This window comes from Miniopterus schreibersii (genome assembly GCF_964146895.1).
Source record: "Miniopterus schreibersii genome assembly, chromosome: 10".
NCBI lineage: Eukaryota > Metazoa > Chordata > Mammalia > Chiroptera > Miniopteridae > Miniopterus > Miniopterus schreibersii.
In genome coordinates, this window is record NC_138110.1 from 58,453,788 (window position 1) to 58,471,310 (window position 17,523).

Sequence of the window (17,523 nt, forward strand, 5' to 3'; positions counted from 1 at the left end):
ACTGAGCCCTCTGGCAAGGGCTAAGAGGATCTTCTTGAAGGGGGATGGGACTACTTAGTTTCCTTGTGATCAGCTATCTAGATCTCTGGAGGGGCAGCTTTTGGGAAGGTGCTTATTATTAGCAACTCCACACCTGGAAATCTTAGTAAGCAGAATAGATATTTTATGATAACATAGTTTCTGAATAAAGATGCTTTTCCAGGGGAGGAGCTTTACTTTATGAAAAAGCGAATCAGAAGGTTTTTTCCCCTCCCAAACGCATCACTCGTCATCCTTTTTATACTCTTATGTCATACTCTTGCACTCTGGCATCTAAAATGCTACAAAAATGCCTCAGAGTCATTCCCTTTTTTTTTTTTTTAATATGTCTGTTTATTTCAGAGAGGAAGGGAGACGGAGAGAGAGAGAGAAACATCAGTAATGAGAGAGAGTCATTGATCGGCTGCCTCCTGCAGGCCCCCTACTGGGGATTGAACCCGCAACCCCGCCATGTGCCCTGGAATTGATTGAACCGAGATCTCCTGGATCCTAGGATCATAGGTCGATGCTCAACTGCTGAGCCATGCTGACTGGGCTCGTTTTTTTTCTTTAAATCAAACATTTCTATGATACAAATCTCTTTAGAAGCCTGGTGAATTCCCCTTGGGTCTTTTGATTGTGTTCTGCCTTTTTTTATCCTGACCCAAGGATATTTTTTCCACTGCTTTGCAGAGAGAGTGGAAGAGAGGGAGAAACATCAATGTGAGAGAGACACATCAGTTGGTTGCCTACCGCACTCACCCCTGCCAGAGCCGGGGATCAAGCCTGCAATTGAGGTACATGCCCTTGACCAGAATCAAACCCAGGACCCTTCAGTCCACAAGTTGACACTCTAACCACTGAGCCAAACTGGCCAGGGTTATGTTCTGCTTTTTCAATGTGTCAGTAATGTGTCCTTTTTCCTATCAGCAGTTTTATGGGATGCAACAGAGAGTTCAGTGTATTAGGAATCCTGTTTTGTTTTTCTTTCCATCCAATGACACTTTCTTCCTCGTTAAATTTCAAGTCTTCCACTTCCATCCCATCTATCTTTGTTCTCTCCTTAATCCTTTCTTTAATTCCTGGCTCTTGGCACTGACTCCTGCCCACCCTTGCTCCTGTCAGGATTGTTTCCAACTCCTTTCCTCCCAGGTGCTTCTTTGTGGGTTTTAAGTTTGCTGTCAGACTCTGATCGGTGTCTTACCCTCTTCCTGCAAGTTCTCACTGCTCTCCTTAGGTAGGGACGCAAGAAGTTACAGGCTTCTTGGGAAAGTAGGCTGCTCTCCTTTATATTCATAGGAAGCCCACCAAAGTGTAATCTCACCTCTAAAAACTCACCTTTTACTAATACATGTTAGGAACCTACCCTGCCTCTGAAGCCTTTTGATGAGAAGAACCATTTTAGTTTATGGCAACCAGGACACTACACTTGCACTGCTTTCACTGTGAACTGAATTTGCTGCACATTTGGGGAAGCCACATGGGGAAACTGACGGTGTTTTCTTCCTTCTGTTGACAGAATGGTACACGAAACTTCCAGGACTTTGACTGTCAGGTAAGGACTGCACAAGCACCAAAGGAGGGCTGTGTACAGGTTCTCTGTAGTGCTCCCTTCCCTGTGCTGGTGGTATTGTAGAAGTGGATCTCTCTTCATAGCAGTCACGGCTCCTTCATGTTCTTTTAGTTATTGGATCAAATTTATTTAAAATAATTTGCTATTATATTCAGAAATTGTCTGCCAGCTGTCTGTTTTATGGTTGTAGGTTACTGGGTTGAGCTGTCTCTTTTTGATGAAGATCTCCTTTCCTCAAATTATATTGGAAACCCCAGTCACAGGTGTCAAATGGAGGGTTGTCTCCTCACTGCAGAGAAGGTGAGGGAGAGGTAGTTTGGAAGGGGAGATTTACAAAATCTTTTTCTAAAAAAAAAAGGCAAGTGTTATTAATACAAAATGCAGATTTCTATTGGCTGTATATTTAGAAATACAAAATTCAACCTGACTCATTAGTATTTTCTTAAATAATACTGTTCTCTTCCTAGTCTGTTTTTTTGTTTGTTTTTTCTTTTGTTTTTTTTGCCTGTAGCTCTATTGCCAATTTTTAAATTTTTAAAAAATGAACCAGCAACTCTTGATCTATCTACTTTATCTACTGACTGGCCCTGAAAGAAATGGGAGGAAGGAATAAGTACATGGAAATGGGAATCTTATAAGCCCATGCAGTCCAATTCCTGTTTTGAGGATGATGTCAGAGCAGTGGCTGTCAGAAGCAGCAGAAAGTAGATTCACAGGGTACTAGGCAGGAAAAGAAGGTTTTGGAAAACCAACTTCCTTGCTTCCAGGATTCTGCCAACCTGTATACCCAAAGGCAAAGAGTTATTTTTACATACTCATTTTATGTTAACTGTAGTGGAATATATTGCATTAGCATCAAAAGGAAGAATTAATATTTATCTCATAGGCAAACCAGTTAATCATAATTTATTGAGTAACTATTATAGATATTAAACATACATCATTTCCAGTCCTTGGAGCAATATCACAAGGCGGTTTTTATTATCTCTGTTTTACAGATGAGGAAATTGAGAACCAGGTTTCTTAACTTACCATTGGGCGAGGTTGGGGTTGAAAAACCCCCTTCTTCCTGAATTCATTGCCTGTTCTTTTCCACCCGGAAATGTCCAAAGCTGAGATGTTATATGGAGGTGAATTGTACATAAAACTGAGGTACCTTGGCAGGACACATGAGACTCACTTTGTATGGGGCAGGCTCTTTATGTTGTTACAGGTTTCTGAATCCCAGTGCCAAACACCTCTCCGTGTGACTGTTTGGTACTATATATATATACAACGTAACCCAGTACTGGTAGGAAACCATTTCCTCTATTCCTTTCCTCAAAAACAAGAAGTCGTGTTATTTTTTGATGAATGAAAGCAGTCAAGTTTGGGTTTAGTTGTCTTTAATTTAACCTGATTTCATTTATGGTTTGGATCCTAGGTTGAACCTGTTGAACTTGAGTGCTGTTAATATTTGATATAATTTACCTAGGAGATCATTTGAGAGAGGGTAACAGTAAAATTCAAGGTGAGAAATTCCAGAAATAGTATTTGTATGCTCCTGCCAGAAAGTGTGGAAGTGTTTATTTTCATCAAATAAACACCCCCTCCCAAAAAGAGAAAATTGGAATATAAAAAATGACAAGCTCATTGCAAAATAGATTTTAAAACTACCAAAGTAAATAAATAAAAATCACTTGTTTACTGGTGTTAATATTTTGGAATATAGATAGCCTTTAGGATTTTTTTATGCATACATATACTTAGATATAAATGAAACTGAGTTTTAGAAATATAATTATGAATCACTTTTTAATATTAAGGCTTAAAAGATCTTGATATTTTGGGTGAAGTTTTAGTAACATGTTCTGGCCTCATGAAATATAACTTTTAATTCATTTTTGATACAAATAAAATGACAGCAAGTACATATCACTGGTGAATATACAGCCCCTTTGTGTTTTCTTTTAAATATACCTATTGATTTCAGAGAGAGGAAGGAAAAGGGAGAGAGAGACAGACAGACAGACAGACATCAATGATGAGAGGGTCATCATTGATTAGCTGCCTCCTGCACACCCCCACCAGGGGACCGAGCCTGCAGCCCAGGCATGTGCCCTGACCAGGAATTGAACCGCGATCTTCTGGATCCTAGGTCAGTGCTCAACTGCTGAGCCATACCCAGCCTGGCTTTTTTTTTTTTTCCCCAATCCTCACCGGAGGATACTTTTTTCTTTGCTTTTAAGAGAGAGTGGAAGGGAAAGAAAGAGAGAGAGAGAAACATTGATGTGAGAAAGACACATTGATGGGCTGCCTCCCGCACTCACCCTGACTGGGGCTAGGGGATTGAGCCTGCAACCGAGGTATGTGCTCTTGGCCGGAATCGAAACTGGGACCCCTCAGTCTGTGGGCTGACGCGAGCCAAACCGGCTAGGACTGTTGTTTTCTTTTTCCATTAACTGAAAATGTAATTATAAATATACCATTTCTGCCCTAGCCGTAAATATTAACAGAGAGTAAAAAGCTGCTGTCTGCCAGAATATATCATTCTCATAGAAGAGAATGGCATTCTTGCACCTAGGATAATCCAGGTATGGCTAATGGCCGAGTAATTTCATGCTCGCTGTTTAAATGCAGTAGCTCTTTAGCTTTAGCCAGTGTGGCTCAGTTGGTTGAGCGTTGTCCTGTGCACTGAAAGGTTTGCCAGTTTGATTCTGGGTCAGGGCACATGCCCAGGTTGTGGGTGTACGGGAGGCAACTAATGATGTTTCTCTCTCTTTCTCTCCCTTCCTCTCTCTCTAAAATCAATTTTTAAAACAACGTATTTTTAAAAATGTAATAGCTCTTTAGAGGACTGATTTATAGAACCCAAGTGTGAGGAATGGTTTTTAGAACCATAATTCAAATGTATGTATGTGACCAGCCTCTTCTAAAGGGGTTTAAACAACTTTAAACTCTTTCCAATCACTTGGTGAATGGGATTGTTACAAGAATAAGAATTAAGTAAAATAAATATCATGGAAGTTCCTTCCATAGAGAAGAGGTGTTTGGAGAGAGCTGGGATTCAGCCGCCTGCTGTGACCTTGATCAGTTCCATGTTCCTCGCCTGGCCTTGAAGGATGAGAATGTGGTCCCAGTCCACCTGTTGGCCACTGCTTCCCTTTGTGTGCCTCACTGACCCCCAGGAAAACTGGAATTATTGCTGACCTACCCCTCCTTCTGCTTTGCAGTTTTCCTTTCTTGATGGCCTTTGTTCATAGTTCCTCTCCTTGAGATGCCCCTCTCTTTGTTGGTTTTGGGGGAGTGAGGGAGAGGTTGACTATTAAGTTCTAATGATAGAGGTGACTTTATTCTCATTTGGGGTGGGGGAAAGAATTTTATAGAAAATAGGGGGGGTGTTTTATTTTGTTTTATTTTTTAAATATGTTTTTATTGATTTCAGAGAGAGGAAAGGAGAAGGAGAGAGAGATAGAAACATCAGTGATCAGAGAGTCATTGATCGGCTGCCTCCTGCACGCCTCCAACTGGGGATGGAGCCAGCAACCTGGGCATGTGCCCTGACCGGGAATCGAACCCTGATCGCCCAGATCCTAAGTCGACGCTCAACCGCTAAGCCATGCCCGGACAGGCTGTGTGTGTTTTAAATCACTACCCTAATCTCAGTTCCTTTTTCTCCTGTCACTAGAGGGTTTATTTTTCTAACCAGCTCTGTTCCATCATGGGCTTGATGGCTCCCAACTGCCCCAAACTCACATTCTTCCAGCTTAGCAGCCTCACTGGGAAGAGAAGATCTTTACCAGTAATTCTAGGGAAAAGGTCAGGGAAGGATTCTTGGCTTAGAGTGGGTTTGGTCATGTCGGGGGGGGGGGGTCACATGCATATATACCTGGACCCCTTCCCACCTGGACTTTACTAGAGAGTCCATGTTCTGAAGGTGTTATGGGCTGTTGTGTGTGGGTTTAATAGTCATTCAGCCCTAGCTGGTTTGGCTCAGTGGTTAGAGCACCGGCCTGCAGACAAGGATCCCGGGTGTGATTCCAGCCAAGGGCACATGCCTTGGTTGCAGGCTCGATCCCCCAGCCCAGTCAGGACGCGTGCAGGAGGCAAGCAGCCAATGTGTCTCTCTTGTGTCGATGTCTCTCTCTCTCTCTCTCTCATTCTTTCCCCTCCCCCAAACTCTCTGAAAAGCAATGGAAAAAAACATGCTTGGATCAGGATAAAATAATACATAGTCTTCACTTCCTTCTCGTTTCACCTGAGGCTGTGTGAAAAAGATACTGGAGTTGGCTTGGAACCGGGAAAAGATAGATTTTACTTTTACATATTGAAAAAGAAACATTCAGACGAACAGCATGATTCATGAGAAGGTGTGGGCCATTGAAGAGTAAAAGATGCCTGAACGATTGTTTATTAAACTAGGCTAAAAGTTGTAAGAGGTAGGGGAGAGAACTGAGGGTAGAGTCAAAGAACATGCAGTATAAAACTTTAAAAAGGAAAATGTGTTCTACTGATAGGTAGGAGGCTTACTAACTGTGAAGGCCAATTCTTTTACTAGGGAGTTAAATGAGGTTATACAAATGAACTCTATACCCCTACACAGAGATAAGGTAATGGTGGGGGTATTACATCAAAAATTCCTATATAATAATAAAAACTATACCCAAGGCTCATATAGTAGCTGCTTACTAGAAACAATAAACTTTCATACTAATAAAAATGTTGACATTTTCAAGAGTATGTTGTCATACAAGTTTACTTAAACTCTTTCAGACTGCCCAGAGAGAGGAAGTACTAACAGGCATGAAGTTATCAAAGTTTAACTGAGTTCAGAGAGAGATGACAAGTCAGATTGTGTAGTGCCAGTGACAGCACATTTAGCTGAAGGAAGAGGACTTGGAAAAAATATGAAAGTTGGTTATCAAATAATGGTAATATCTTAAACCCTTAAATCCCTAAAAAAGACTCTTAAACTATATCTTTGAGAGACAGCCCACGATGGAGAAGTATGTCGGGGACCAATGTGATTTCAGGTTTTATAAGCCTGGAGAATGAAGGGATCATGTTCAAGTACATAACCTTGGAGACAGTAAATAACCAGAGAATACTGGAAAAGATCTATGACCAGAGCCTATTAGACCCTACCTGGGCTGTGCCCTTTGAGCACAGACTCATTGTGTAGTCATACCCTGTAGAATGCTACGGTGCAGGGTGAGGTAACTGGAGAAAGCCTGTGGAACACATAATAGTTGAAGCAGAAAGGTGTTGGCAGCTTCACCCCTGCATGACCTGACCATTGAGTCAGTTCTGTAGCCAGGGTCTCTGCACACTCATTTTTAGATGGAGACTTGTACAAGCTCTTCACACTCAGTGTCACAAAGGATATATATAGAAGTCCATATGGAGGTGAGTGTCTCCTTTCTTTTTATATTCTTTATTCTGCTAATAACATTTACATTCACAAACTTTGAAATGAAGAGAATCTGTATGAGACACTGACAGCCAAAGGTTGCTTGGGCACTCCTGACCCTTTGATACTTTGGTCATTACACAATTTGAGGGTATATTATGGGAAGTAGGAGCTGGGATCTCCCTAAAAAGTTGACGTTTTGTAAGCCAATTTTAACTCTGAATTTCATCTAGATTATGAAATGACCAAGCAGTTACTTTGCCCTATTCCTTCACCTACTTCTAACATGTTCTTTTTCACCCCATCTGTTATATCTCCCTTTTCATCATCATCCTGAGCTTCCCTCACAGCTTACTATTCCCCTCCCATCCCACCCCCATACACTACCCCCATCAATTACCTGGCCTCAGGAGGTCTGCTAACCTAAGGGCCAAAGTGTAAAGTGGTTTTTCCCTTAGGTCTCAGTAGCACAGCTGAGGCCAAGCCTGAATATTTAAACACGACTCTACTGAAGGTTTGGATATGATAGAAGGGAGTCTCCAGTAACTAGATTGTCAGGATGACAAATGTTGCACATTCTCTTCAATTTGGGTTCTCCTGTAGTGTCACCCACTGGCAGGAACCTGCATCTCTCTCCCTCTTTATTTTTTCTGTCAAAAAATAAAACATGAGAGAGAGCAAAGCTTCCTTGAGTTCCCTTTTTTAATCTGTCATCTCTCAGGAGGAAACAAGTTCTAATGCTAGTGTCATTCCTTCTCCTCCAAGTTTTTACACTTTAAATATATGTATGTGAACATATGTAATCTATATAGTGTTGCTTTTTAAAAAATCTACTTATGTGGTATATAATATCTTTCTGTATTTCAGTTCAGCATTGTGCTTTTAAGATGTTCTCAATGTATTAATGCTTGTAGTTCTGGTTCATTAATTTTTATCTTTTATTATATGAATATGTCATAATTCATTTATCAGTTTCCCTATTGATGAGTAGGCTATTTTCAATTTTTTTTACATTATAAATAAGGCTTCAGCGTATATTTCTGTGTATTTCTTTTTGCATGCATGACCATGTTTGAGGATTTCTTTAGATTATACCTAAAAGCAAAACTACTATAGGGTAGAAACCTCTAAACTTTACTAGAAATTTCCAAATTGTTCACCAGAGTAGTTGGTCCAGTTTACATGCCCACCAACAGTGTATGAGACTTATTAGTTCTCTACATCTTGGCCAACATTTGGCATTATCTAACTTTTAAAATTTTTGCCATTCTTATGTGTTTGAAATCACATTTCAGTGATTTAATTTACACTGTTCTGACTTCTAATAGAGTTAATGTCTTCTCAATTTTCGATCACAGTATCCTGTTTATTTCTTTCATAGCACTTATCACAAGCCATTATTATGGGTTGGTTGACCTGTATATTTATTGTCTGCCCTCCTGTTAGAACATAATCTCTCTGTGAGAACAGGGACCATGTCTCTTATTCACTGTTTTGTCCCCAGAGCTCAGTCCAAGTTCTGGTAGTAGGGTTCAATAAATAGTTGTTAGTGAGTGAGCCTGATGGTGGTGGAGGGGGTTCCTCAAGAAGTCTGACATTACTACAAGAGAAATGCTCATACAGGGATAGGAATTTGTCTTTCTATTCCTTCTATCCAAACCCTGTACTTGATTTCATAGCCATTAGTTCACAGTGCCTGGTTCTCTCCTTCATTTCTTCCCTTTTCCAATTCTTTGACTAGGAGGTAGCAGTAGTAGAGAATAGCAAGAATATTGAGTCGCTCATGGTTTGATTTGATGGAGATATCTGCTCTAGCCTGGGGCCTAGGATTTGAGATACACTGATGGTCTGTTAGCCTAAGATTGTTCTGTGCCCCACATGAGAAGAAAACAAAGCTCTGATGAGGTTCATTATTAGATAGGAAATTAACTTGGAAGCGATTTGCCTTTGTTGGGATTCTTATTGACAAAGTTAATCTTGTCTTATCTACTGTAATGCTTTCTGAGATAGGTGTGGATGACTTGGCCAGCAAAAATTCACTAGGCTAGACATGATAATTTTTTACTTTTGAGAAAGATAGACATTGAAGAAGACTAGAATAAATCTGTTAACTACAGTCTCTTCCACCCAACCACTCTTAGTGCTGGTCTTAGCAGCTTTTTTTTTTTTATCCTCACCTGAGGATATTTTTCCTTTGCTTTTTTCAGACAGACACACACACACACACATCGATGTGAGAGAGACACATGGACTGGTTGCCTCCTGCACGTGGCACCCCGGGCCCAGGATTGATCCTGCAACTGAGGTACATGCCCTTGGCTGGAATCGAACCCAGGACCCTTTAGTTGCTGGCTGACGCTCTAACCACTTAGCAAAACTGCCAGGGCCTTAGCAGCTATTATTGCATTTTGTTCCAGCTTTGTTGAGTTCCTGAGCTCTGCTCTGACTACATCTTAAACTTTACTCATCGCTTTGGTTAGGATCCTTTGGGGTATAGGGAACAAGCCTATCCAAACTAGCTTAAACCAGAGATAATCCATGGATGTCTCAGAAATTAAGCAAGAACCAGGAATTAGAGCAATGAAAATGCATAATATAAACTCTCAAGTTTACATCTCTTTTCTGGAAAACCAAGATGAGGATGGAATCTCTTAGTGCCAATTACAGATTCTCAGGGAAGAAAGGGGACCCAGCATGGACCAGATGCCCACCTGACTCCAGTTAGCCGTGGCCTTAAGGTTGCAGTCTATAAGCCTGGCAGCCAAGAGCCACTCCTGGAATGCATGGGTGATACTGAATGACAGCTCCTGGGAGAGGGGAGAGATTTAGGCATACATACTCATAGGTGTCTTCTGAACCTATCAGTTGCTGAACATACATTTAGAGGTTCTGAAGCCTCTCGCTTTTTACCTAGCAACTTTATATCTTCTGCTTCCTTGGCTTTTCTTTCCTCAGGTCTTACTGGCTCCTTACTCAACTTGTTGATCTTTCCATAGCCATTTGCAAATATATTATCAACAGATCCCTGATTTCCCCCTACTTAAGAAAGTGAACTCTGTGGATAAAAGATATATATTTTTTCTCATTTATTTTTTGTATATCTGAAATGAATTAGAAAGTAGTAATATTCTGTATAATATATCTCTCTGGTATGCTTATAGTTTAGTGTCAGTGATGTGTCCTGCCCTAGCTAATGGGAAATAGCTGTGAATCAGATATGGCGAAACTTTAGCAACCTGGGAAGTCCATTCTGCCTTTGCTGAGACCTTACATTCTCTCGTTACAGGAACATGACATAGAAACACCTCATGGTATGGTCCACGCCACTATAAGAGGCCTACCGAAGGGAAACAGACCAGTTATTCTGACATATCATGACATTGGCCTCAATCGTATGTATTTCTTTTTATATCTTCCCTTTTTATTATAATCTTTAATCTTTGTGTATTAAACACACACATAAGAGATCCTGGTGTTAGAACATAGGTTTTCTTCTCTCTGCCTTAACCTTCCCTCTTCATGTTACTGTCAGGATTCAAGTTCCCTAGAAATGTGCAGAAGTATGCATTTGGGGATACTGGCATTATATCTCGCCTCTGTGTCATAGTTGCTGAAGAACTGAAGGTTACATGGTGAACTGGTTGAGAAAGTAGAACTAAAACCAGGGCTTTTTTGTCTGTACTTATTATTATTATTTTTAATCCTCACCCGAGGATTTTGTTTTGTCTTGTTTTGTTTGTTAATCCTCACCTGAGGATATTTTTTCCATAGAGAGGGGGAGAGACAGAGAGAGAGAAACATCGACATGAGAGGGACACGCTGATTGGTTGCCTCTCACACGTGTGCCCCGACTGGGGCCAGGGATGGAGCCTGCAACGCAGGTACGTGCCCTTGGCGGAAATCTAACCCGGGACCCTTCAGTCTGCGAGCTGACGTTCTAACCACTGAGCCAAACCAGCGAGGGCACCTGAGGATATTTTTTCCATTGTTTTTCAGAGAGAGTGGAAGAGGGAGAGAAAGAAAGAATCATCAATGTGAGAGAGACATTGATTGGTTACCTCCCACACTACAACTGAGGTACATGCCCTTCAGTCATGGGCTGACACTCTAACCACTGAGCCAAACTGGCTAGGGCTCTACTTCTTTGGTGTGTTTTTTTATATTTCAGGTTAAAAAATCCAGGGTTTGAACTTAACTTTGTGGTGAACTCTTTAATGATTGGTAAAAGTATTCTTGCTACAGCCGGCCATCAGTGACTTTAAGTGGACTTTTCTGGATGGTAGTGTAAGATTCTGGCCCTAGCTACAGGCACACAGAGTCTCTATACATATATTTTCTTTCGTATCTCTGGCTTTCAGAGGTGGTCTGCATTTGAGGCTACAGTCTAGTGCTAGAGCTTTTATAGAGAAATGATTTAATCAGTTATATTAACAGGTTGGCAATTGAAGCAGCAGCCCCTCCCTACACTCCAGCCTTTTTTCCAAGAGATAGTCTTCCACATGATGAATATAAGCAGCCCAAGATACTCACTCTAGCCAGATTCTTGGGATATATCAGTGTCTCTATGTCAGATTGAAAAATGACAGTGCTATGGGTTTAAGATTATCTTGTGCAACACCAGAATTGGTTTCTACTTTGTAGACATTCTGTAGAATTGAGAATTAGTTATTTTCAAGTCATTGAGACTTCTGGTATTCAGCTTTTAGGGCAGCTTGAATCAGACACATTGTTCAGATACCTCAGTGTAGTGGGACAGTGATTAAAAGGCGGTGAAAGGATGATGCTATAGAATTTTGTGATCAGTAGAGGAAAGTTGGGGAGAAATGGAAAGCCTGTGACTTACGTGTATTTTTACTCTTACAGATAAATCCTGTTTCAATGCGTTCTTTAACTTTGAGGATATGCAAGAGATCACTCAGCACTTTGCTGTCTGTCATGTGGATGCCCCAGGCCAACAGGAAGGTGCACCTTCTTTCCCAACAGGGTAAGGCTACAAGCAAGATCTTCTGGAAGACATACACTCAGAAGAGCAAATGACTGAGTTCCAGTGGGAGAACTAGTGTGTTTCCCTTCCCAGCTGATTTTTTTTTTTATCCTTACCCGAGGATATGTTTTTCATTGATTTTTGAGAGAGAAAGAAACATCGATGTGAGAAAGAAATATTCATCAGTTGCCTTCCATGCTCCCCAACTGGGGATCAAGCCCACAACCTTTTGGTGTATGGGATGATTCCCAACCAACTGAGCCACACCCGCTAGGCCCTTCCCAGCTGATTTTGGCACAGCCTACAGATTATACTTATCAACCAACTATTCTCGTATTTCCTCCTTGATCTGAGAGGGCTGTTATGTACAGTGTATTGAGGAAAACTGCATGTTTTCCATATCCAGGAATGGCTTTCCAAACCGGAAACCTGTCTTCCTATAATTGCTAGGCAGAAGTGTCTGGAACACCCACTTTTCAGTCTTTTACCTGTTCCCTTCTTCATCTATTTTAAATCTGTCATTTTGTGTTCCTCCCCAACTACCTAGGCCCACACTCAGATCTCTTTGAGCTTCCTAGGAGTATCTCCCCACCCTTCCTCCCAATCTGGTGACAGGAATTCGAATATCTGTGTCACCATTTATTCTGAGAATCTGCCTTGTCAGGTAGAGGTGCATTTTTACTCGACTTGGAGTTCTCAGCCTCATCCTAAACCTGCTTTGCGTGGTGGAGCCAGAGTCAGAATATTCCTGACACTGCTTTAAATACTTTATTAAGTCATTTTACAGCACTATGAGGTAGGTTTACTATTACTCCCATTTTACAAGTGAGGAAACTAAAGCCCAGAGATAGTAAGTAACTTGGCTGAGGTTATATAATAAATAAGCAGCAGAGCGAGGTTTTAACCCAGGCAGTGTGGCTGCAGAATCCATGTCATTGACTATGTCTAAGCTCTTCTGTCTCTCAAACGCAAATTGGCCAGTGACCAGTTTACATTCAGTGAGATTTGGGTCCCATTCCTTTTTGCCTGTTTTGTGCACAAATGGCTAAAACGCACTTCATTGTTTAAAGCAGCAATTTTCAACCTTTTTAATGTCATGGCACACATAAACTAATTACTAAAATTCTGCAGCACACCGAAAAATATTTTTTTTGCTGATCTGACTAAAAGAATAGGTATAATTTTGATCCAGTCACAATGGACAGCTATTGTGTTGGCTGTTGTCATTTTTTTATTTGAGGGAAAAAGGGTCAGTGACCCTGACTGAGTAGTCAGGTACTGCTTGTTTTAAAAAGCCTTGCAGCACAGAGACGTGCCTCTTGCTGCACACTGGTTGAAATCTCTGGCTTGTGTTTCAAGCAGAGGATCTTTGGTTCTGTAATCTCTGGGTGCTCCACACTTTTCTTGGATTCCTAGTCTAAATCCATTCCTGGGCGTGCTTGATCATTTTAGAGTCCAGTGGTTCATATCATCAACCAAATTCAAAGACAGTAAAGTAACCATGTTGTCCTATGCCTAAGTAAAACAAACAACATTCATAATGAGGAGTCCAGGATTTGTGACTATGCCTAGGCCCAGTAAAGCTTTGTTTACTGGTGTGTGTGTTTTAAAGGGTTTTGACCCTCTTTTTAAAAAAATTTTTTTTTTTAATTGATTTCAGAGAGAGGAAGAAAGAGAGAGAGAGAAACATCAGTAATGAGAGAGAGTCGTTGATTGGCTGCCTGCTGCACACCCTCCACTGGGGATCGGCCCACAACCTGGGCATGTGCCCTGACTGGGAATTGAACCGTGATCTCCTGTATCATGGGTTGATGCTCAACCACTGAGCCACACCCGCTGGACTACTTTTGCTTTTAGTTGTCTAGATATAAGCAGCAGATCAAGAGGCACTTCCTGAGTTGATTCTTACTGTTGGTAGTTTACTGAGCCTGAACCCCAATTGAAATGATTGTTAGGGATTTAGAAATACCCTGAAAGCGAGCCATATCACCTGTTCTTCTCAAATGGCTTCCTCTGGTCTGAGAGACTGCTCTTGAGGATATAGAAACATGTAGGTTCTCTAACCTGTTTAGCATGGCAGTCATAGAACATCACACAACATACCATAGTCATTCCTAGACTACTAATCACCTTCTTTGAGCCTTTGATAAAGGGAATGCTTTTATCTAAGAATCCTGTACTTTTCTAGCTGTTCTTGTAATTGGAAAACAGGTGCATTCTAACTCAGGAGGTTTCCTTCTGGATTTCAGGTACCAGTACCCCACAATGGATGAACTAGCTGAAATGCTGCCGCCTGTTCTTAGCCACTTAAGGTAGGTTCATTTTGCAGTTCTCACACTTTTTTTTTTAAATTATCACCCAAGGGTATGTTTTCATTGAATTTTTTTTTTTAAGAAAGAGAGAGAGAAACGTCAATTGGTTGGTTGCCCTCCCATATGCACCCCGACCTGGGATTGAACCCACAACCTAAGTATGTGCCCTGACCTGGAATCAAACCTGCAACCTTTTGGTGTACAGGATGACACTCCAACTAACTGAGCCACCCAGCCAGGGCCTTTCACATGATTTTTAAGGACTTTCTGCTATGTGTCTGACATTTGCTACATGTTATGTGAGCAAAACAATAAAATCACTGCCCTTGTGGAGCTTACATCTTAGTGGGGGAAATAATTAACAAGTAAGCAAACAATAACAACTAAAGTGCTATAGGAGTCAGTGGGGGGGGGGGTGATAGAGAATAATGGCAGGATCTATATAGATAAGGCTAGTTAGAGAATGCCTCTCAAAGAAGGTGCCATCTAGGATGAGATTTAGAGGATAGAAAGGAGCTACCTAGACCAAGAGCCAGGGCAAAAAGATTTCAGACAGAAGGATTGTTATGTCCAATTGAGCAAGTGGGAGAAAGGCATGTGGTGAAATTCGAGAAATAGACAAGGACCAGATTACGTTGATCTCACAGATCAGGTTAGAATTTGGGATTTTATTCAAAATTTTGAAAAAGAAAAAATACTGAAGGCTTTTAACCAGGAGAGTGATAATCCAATTTGGTCTTTTTAAATGACCGCTCTAGATATGTAAATTGAGCATCAAGAAAGCTGTTTTCTTTTCTTTTTTTTTTTTAAAGGAGTAGCTATGGAGAAAATTGGTTTGAAAGGAATGAAAGAAAAAGCAGGGAGAGTAGTTAAAATATTACAACAGTCATGGGGGTTAGCCATGGAGGTGATAGAAAAGTGAGTGCTCAGGGATAATTCCCAGATTTTAGTCATTTCATTTAACCCTTAAAGTCAACTTAGAAGTAGGTGGTCATAACTTTGTTGTATAGATAGGGAACTAAGGCTCAGAAAGTTAAAGAAATTTGACCAAATTCTATCTGATAAGCATCAGAGTCAGGATTTGAACCAACAAATTCTTTCCAGTTTGTCATGCTACCTCCAAGTGAGTTAACCCAATCAATGTTTGTGTGTTTCATTCACAGTGTGAAAAGCATCATTGGGATTGGAGTTGGAGCTGGAGCTTACATCCTCAGCAAATTTGCAGTAAGTACATGGAAGATTAGTCTCAATATCCTTGAGACACTGCCTAGATCACAGCTCTTTATTTAAAAATATATATCTGTATTGATTTCAGAGAGGAAGGGAGAGGGAGAGAGAGATGAAACATCAATGATGAGTCGTCATTGATCCGCTGCTTCCTGCACGCCCCTAACTGGGGATCGAGCCCGAAACCCAGGCATGTGCCCTGGCCAGGAATTGAACCGTGATTTCCTGGATCCTAGGTTGATGCTCAACCGCTGAGCCATGGCTGGCTGGGCTAGATCACAGTTCTTACTGCTGTGTTACATAACCAGGTACTATTGCTGGTCTTATATCAACTTTTTAATAAATTTTGTCAGCTCCAGATATAGGTTGTATAAAGCCTTGCTTCAAACTTATAGTACCTGAAAAATCACAAATGAGGGCAGTACATCATCAATAAAAAGTAATTCTTAGAGAATGCTTGCAATGGAATTTTGTACAGCCATTAAAATTTTGTAAGAAGAGCTTGTAATGATGCTATTCGGATATACTAAAACATTAACAAAGTTACAATACAGATCACATAAAGTTTGTCATAGGCATAGAAGAGGACTAGAAGGAAATATACCAAAATAGGAACAGGAATTGATGTTGTGTGGTAAGAGAATATGAAATTTTATTCCCTGCTTTTAATTTTTCTGTTTATCAGATTTTCTGAAGAGTGCATAATCAGTATAATCAGAGGGGAAAAAGTAAGCTAGAGAGTTTTGAGTTTACATAGAAATGTTCCTATTGATTTTTATTTAAGAAACTTTTTTCAAATGCCTCCTGGGTGAGAGGTCAGTCTTTTGGAGGTGGTATATAGCCTATTCATCTGGTTTCAAAAACTTTAAGAAGCCCCTATTGGGAACAAAGGTATATGAATATGAAATAGCCAGTTTAAGTCTCAGCAGCCCTTTATGCCAAGATGTTCCAAGGGTACTTCCCCCAGCAAGGAAGACCTACCATGAGCTAATCGACTGAAGAGATACCAGGTGCCTTCCTCTGCTGTAGAACTCTCTCTCCCCATAGATCCTTGCAAGGTAAGATTATTTGACAGCAATTTTAAGAAATCGGTTTTTCAGGTGCTAAGTCAGATTTAGAGCTATTTTTCTGAGTAGCCTCCCTTACACCTTTCTGAAGTCGTACTTTCAAATCTGAGGCATTAAAGCATAGTGAGAGTAACCATGCTCCAATATTTTTAGAAGAATGCTAGGAGTGGAACTTTTATACTATTGTCTTTGTCTTCTATTTTAGCTCAATCATCCAGAGCTTGTGGAAGGCCTTGTGCTCATTAACGTTGACCCTTGCGCTAAAGGATGGATTGACTGGGCAGCTTCCAAAGTAAGCACCAAATGGTGTCCATTGGCTTGGCTTATCTATTTTATTTTTATTTTTTCATTGAGGGTTGTACGGTGAAAGGCAAGAAGTTTTAATTATACAGCTTAATGAATTACATTTCTAATCACATCCAATCAATATACAGAATATTTCCAGTGCTCTTCTTTTTTTTAAATCTATTATTATTTTTTAATATGTTTTTATTGATTTTAGAGAGAGAGGAAGGGAGAGGGAGAGGGAGAGATAGAAACGTCGATAGAGAGAAACTTCAACATCGATTGGTTGCCTCCTGCATGCCCCCTACTGGGGATGGAGCCTGAAACCCAGGCATGTTTCCTGACTGGTAATCTGACCAGTAATCTAACCAGTGACCTCTTGGTGCATGGGTTTATGCTCAGCCACTGAGCCACACCAGGCAGGCTCCAACTCTGTTCTTAATTAGTACTTCCTCTCCCAAAATAACTGTTATTCTGACTGCAGTCACCATAGATTGGCTTTATCTATTGTTAAACTTCACCTAATTGGAATAATAAAATAATGTATTCTTTTGTATCTACCTTTTTTTTTTTTTTTTAAATATCTTTATTGATTTCAGAGAGAGGAAGAGAGAGAGATAGAAACATCAATGATGAGAGAGTCATTGATCGGCTGCCTCCTACACGCC

General features: G+C 40.6%; 1 protein-coding gene across 12 annotated transcripts in view; it reads left to right on the plus strand.

The window, feature by feature from the left end:
- NDRG3 (NDRG family member 3) overlaps window positions 1–17,523 on the plus strand; it is a 61,216-nt gene that overhangs the window by 26,187 nt on the left and 17,506 nt on the right. For 5 of the 12 annotated variants that reach the window (XM_081149761.1, XM_081149763.1, XM_081149759.1 and 2 more), the window contains 6 exons: window positions 1,538–1,573; window positions 10,267–10,372; window positions 11,844–11,964; window positions 14,214–14,276; window positions 15,440–15,500; window positions 16,776–16,862. In XM_081149761.1, coding sequence (XP_081005887.1) covers window positions 1,538–1,573; window positions 10,267–10,372; window positions 11,844–11,964; window positions 14,214–14,276; window positions 15,440–15,500; window positions 16,776–16,862 — 474 coding nt within the window. Of the gene's footprint in view, window positions 1–1,537; window positions 1,574–2,622; window positions 2,744–6,910; window positions 6,977–10,266; window positions 10,373–11,843; window positions 11,965–14,213; window positions 14,277–15,439; window positions 15,501–16,775; window positions 16,863–17,523 lie in introns of those variants that run through there. The other 7 variants (XM_081149756.1, XM_081149760.1, XM_081149762.1 and 4 more) reach the window with 5 other exon arrangements.